This window comes from Apium graveolens, chromosome 3 (assembly GCF_009905375.1).
Source record: "Apium graveolens cultivar Ventura chromosome 3, ASM990537v1, whole genome shotgun sequence".
NCBI lineage: Eukaryota > Viridiplantae > Streptophyta > Magnoliopsida > Apiales > Apiaceae > Apium > Apium graveolens.
In genome coordinates, this window is record NC_133649.1 from 181,873,745 (window position 1) to 181,878,095 (window position 4,351).

Sequence of the window (4,351 nt, forward strand, 5' to 3'; positions counted from 1 at the left end):
AAATAAATTTAATGAACTCCACTATAAACAATTATGGACAAATATATAATAAAAATGTCTAAAATATAAAAATGAAGCTTAAATAGTAAACCGTGAAGATTATTTAACAATTTCCAAAAGGAAAGTAGATTAAACAGTGTGAGGGGCAATGTTGTAATTTAGTTTGCATGAATTTGGTCCCCAAGGGGGGCAATACGAAAGCGGGGGGGCTTGAAAACATGATCCAACAATATATACTTACAACTTACAAGCATCTACATATATATATACATACATTACACACAAAAGGGGGAAGAAGATAACTCTGTAGTGGTCATCATTTAAACAACCCCCCCTGCTTTATCCCCTGCATTTCCTCTTGAAAAGCTTCTCTCCTTTTCTTCGCTTCACCCAACAAAATGCTCCCCACCTCAAACGACGTCGTTTGGTTACCCCCTCAAGACACCACCATTAACAATCAACCTCAACAACAACAGCAACAACTATCATTGGAGACATGTTTAGATACAAAAATTAACCCTTTTTCTTCCTCTTCATCACTCACCAGTTTTAAATCACTTCTTGAAAATGATTGGTTTTCTAATAATTATCTTGCTAATAGCACCAACTTAGATTTCTCATCTTCTTCTTCTCAATCACAGCCCTTCACTCTTGACCCTTTACACTCACATTCTCATTTTTTTCACCCCAAATCTTGCTTCTCTCCGATGCTTAATCTTTCGTATGATAATGGGTTTCACTTGGGTTGTGACCCGAATTTCTCCAACGGGTCGAATTTTGGTGGGTTGAGTTCTGTGCCTAATTTGGATATGGGTTCTGTTTTGGAGTTCGGTGGGACCCGGTTTGAGAATGACCCGGTTGGTGTCGAGTTCAACCCGGTTGGGTATGATGGGTCTTGTTTAGGAGCTGGTAATGATAATGTTGATGATGAGGGTTTGTTTTGTAATAGGAGTAATGGTAGTGAGATGTTAAGGCCACTTGAAGTTTCACCAAGTGTGGGTACAGAGCCTACTCTTTATCAAAAGAGGGCTGCTTTACGACAAGGCTGTGGTGAGGGCGAAATGGGGAGTTTAGGGAAGATTGAGGGTTTGGGAAGGAAGAGGATGAGGAATTTGAGTGAGGATGGTGATGAATTTGATGATGGGAGTATGGGTGTTTCGGGTTCTTTTAATTATGATTCGGATGAGTTTGATACTAAAAATGAGAACGAGGGTTGTGGGGATGGGGATGGTTCAAATTCAGTCAAGGTTGGAGATCGCAAAGGAAAAAAGAAGGGATTTCCTGCTAAGAATTTGATGGCTGAGAGACGACGGAGGAAGAAGCTTAACGATAGGCTTTACATGCTTAGGTCTGTTGTTCCGAAGATCAGCAAGGTGAATCTGAATCTTTCATATCACTCTGTTACAATAGCTATATCAATGTGCTATACTCTTGCTAAATGTTGATTACCATGGTTCTTTGTTTCTATGCAATAGAGTATTGTTTATTTGAATAAATATAGTTTGTGTTCACTTGACATGGTTTATTTGTAATTGTTCATGTATTGCTAGTTAATATTCATGTTACAATTTATTTGTTGTTACAATTTATTTGTTTGTCATTCTGCTTGTTAATGTCGAAACTAGAAAAAAAGCTGCCTAACGTTGCAGGCATGGAGCATGAAATGCCTTGTGAATGGGTGCATACCCGCGCTCCTGTCATCATTGTTTATGTAGAAAGCCTAGCTATAGGATGACATGAATTTTTTTATCTTACTGAAGATATTGCAGTTATGTTTCTTAATAGAATGATTAACCAAATACCTCAAAACATTTATGAGTCAGGCACAAACTTTTCTAATTTAATCGTATTTATTCTGTTTGCAGATGGACCGAGCTTCCATACTTGGAGATGCTATTGATTATTTGAAGGATCTTCTGCAGAGGATAAATGATCTTCATAATGAACTCGAGGCAGTTCCACCTGTCTCCTCGGTAACGCCAGCGTCAAGCTACAACCCATTGACTCGCACTCCTACTACCCACCCACATCCTGTGAAGGAAGAAATATACTCAAGTTCATTGCCTAGTCCACAAAGCACATCTGCAAGGGTAAGTGTTAATAATAAGCTCCTAAATTGGGATGTCATTTTGGTCTTAAATATTTTTCTTTTGTACCTTAGTACTAGTTCTTCAAAGTTTTGTATGATATTCTACGCAAACACTATTTCTCTGGGATTTTGCAATTTGAAGGTAAGCGGGAAGGGCAGCTTTTAGGCTAATAATTGGTTTAACTCACTATGTGTAGTCTGAATACGATCATATATGATTTGAGCCACATATTGGGAATCCTTCCATTTTTGTACAGGACCAGCTTATTATTGAAGTGTCCCACAATGGTCCCTATTCTGACCAGATAAGTTAAAGGGTGATTCTTTGCTAGAATTTTGACCTCAATCTTTTTGCTACTTGCACCACAATTTTTAAATATCAATCATCTTCCGCTAAGCCGGTTTAAAGCTATGACATATTTATTGTATAAAATAAGCTGCGAATTAAACTTATGATTTCTGGTTTGCTGCATTGATAGGTCGAGGTAAGGGCAAGAGAGGGGAGGGCTGTCAACATCCACATGTTTTGTGCACGCAGGCCTGGCCTCTTGCTTTCCACCATGAGGGCCCTTGACAACCTAGGGTTAGACATCCAGCAAGCTGTCATCAGCTGTTTCAATGGGTTTGCTATGGATGTATTTCGTGCTGAGGTAGGGTTCAAAGATGGTTGTATTCAAGCTTCTATATAGTTGGTAATTATTTTAGGACCCTTTAAAACTTAGATAAAATCTTTAATTGCAATTGCATATATGAAATCTTCCTATAGATTCTTGTGGGCATATGCATACAGTATGTGCTAAATATTAAGCTATAAATTTATTGTCAACTCTTCTTTGTCCATATCACTCTACCATATGTAAAAGGAAAAGATGGAAACGGTGTTACCATAGTTAAAGCATCATAATGTTGGAACTTTAATGTGTTTGCATATGCAATAATGCAGTTAATGGCTGGACTTCTGAAATTCCAAAGAGTTTCTCTTTGCATGTTTGAAAAGTTACATACGCAGCCATTTAGTACATGTTAATAATGGATGCAATGCGAAAAAAATATATGTCCTGTTGCATCTAAAAGAACATCACTGTGGAAAATCTGATTTGCCTAGCAAATTAGACCTGGTCATAAGCTATTATAGGCAAAATAGGAAGGACCATATCTCAGTTTCTTCTTTGTTATCCCCCCAATGTGTATAAAGTGAGTGAAAAGTAAGTCGAAATTTAACCAACACGCACTGCACAACTTGAGTAATTTATTAAATGACATGTTTTGCTTAATTCCCACCAGATGCGGAATATAGTTAGAATTTAGCCGGCGCGCATTGCGCCGCATAAGTATATGCCCGAGGGAAAGTGTGCACCTATTATCCTTTTTTTTGTTATTATTATTAAATGATCTTGTAAAATAGTTTGTTGGTGCAATTTTACTAATCTTGTCTTGTTCATCAGCAATGCAGTGAGAACGAGGACGTTTTGCCTGATCAGATCAAAGCAGTTCTTCTAGATTCAGCTGGTTTTCATGGCGCAATTTAGTTGTGGATATGCATGTGCAGATAATGGAATGTTGTTCGAACAATGGTTCTCCCCCTTGACAAGTTTTATCAGTAGAGTTTGATGAATGATTTGTTATGTTAATTTCCTTATGGCGGTAACAATTAGCTTTGTTAACTAGTACTGTTTTCTTGGGGGTCAGAAGTTTAGAACTTGAGTAATGTTTTCCTCAAGATAAAAACACTTGGTAGTATCTATTAACAATGTAAATTTTGTTCCCATTTTCCATACTGAAATGTGATATGTAGCATGTCATACCCTGGGCTAATCATGTGGCATGATACCTTAAACCAGCGGTTATATAGCAGATAACTAGATGCAGTCGCTCATCATAATAAATAAATAAGGTGTAGCCTATAAGAGTATCTTGGATTGTCTTAATAAGAGTATGAACATTTGTGTTAGCTACAATGGTTGACTAAAATAAAGATGATTATGTAAAATTTGTTAAACCCTTAATGTGATGGTGCTCCAATGAAAAATTTATGTTCTGTTACAACCTTCAGAGACATCTGACAAATTTAGCTATATCTAGAAGGTTGGCTATTATTTTAGTTAAGGGTATATGATTGGAGTGCTCCAAATTATTTTTCAAATTTTATGAATTACTAGTAGATAACTCGTGCGAAACACGGATTGAGATCAAAATATTAATATTAAATAATGATTATAAAAAATTATTTTAAATTATTTTTTTTAAATATATAATAAATAA

At 36.5% G+C, this 4,351-nt stretch overlaps 1 protein-coding gene across 5 annotated transcripts; it reads left to right on the top strand.

Annotated features, from left to right (window-relative positions):
- The first annotated feature begins 221 nt into the window (after window positions 1–221).
- LOC141712962 (transcription factor ICE1-like) lies at window positions 222–3,864 on the top strand. 5 transcript variants are annotated; one of them, XM_074516111.1, is made up of 4 exons: window positions 222–1,373; window positions 1,866–2,090; window positions 2,347–2,406; window positions 2,569–2,706. In XM_074516111.1, exons 1-3 carry the CDS (start codon window positions 399–401, stop codon window positions 2,401–2,403), a joined length of 1,257 nt encoding a protein of 418 aa, XP_074372212.1. In that variant the 5' UTR covers window positions 222–398; the 3' UTR covers window positions 2,404–2,406; window positions 2,569–2,706. The 5 variants fall into 5 exon arrangements, with proteins under 5 accessions (XP_074372212.1, XP_074372210.1, XP_074372208.1 ...); XM_074516109.1 differs by lacking the exon at window positions 2,347–2,406 and adding an exon at window positions 3,543–3,864 and having other exon boundaries at window positions 224–1,373; window positions 2,569–2,781; XM_074516107.1 differs by lacking the exon at window positions 2,347–2,406 and adding an exon at window positions 3,535–3,864 and having other exon boundaries at window positions 225–1,373; window positions 2,569–2,781.
- The last annotated feature ends 487 nt before the right edge of the window (window positions 3,865–4,351 follow it).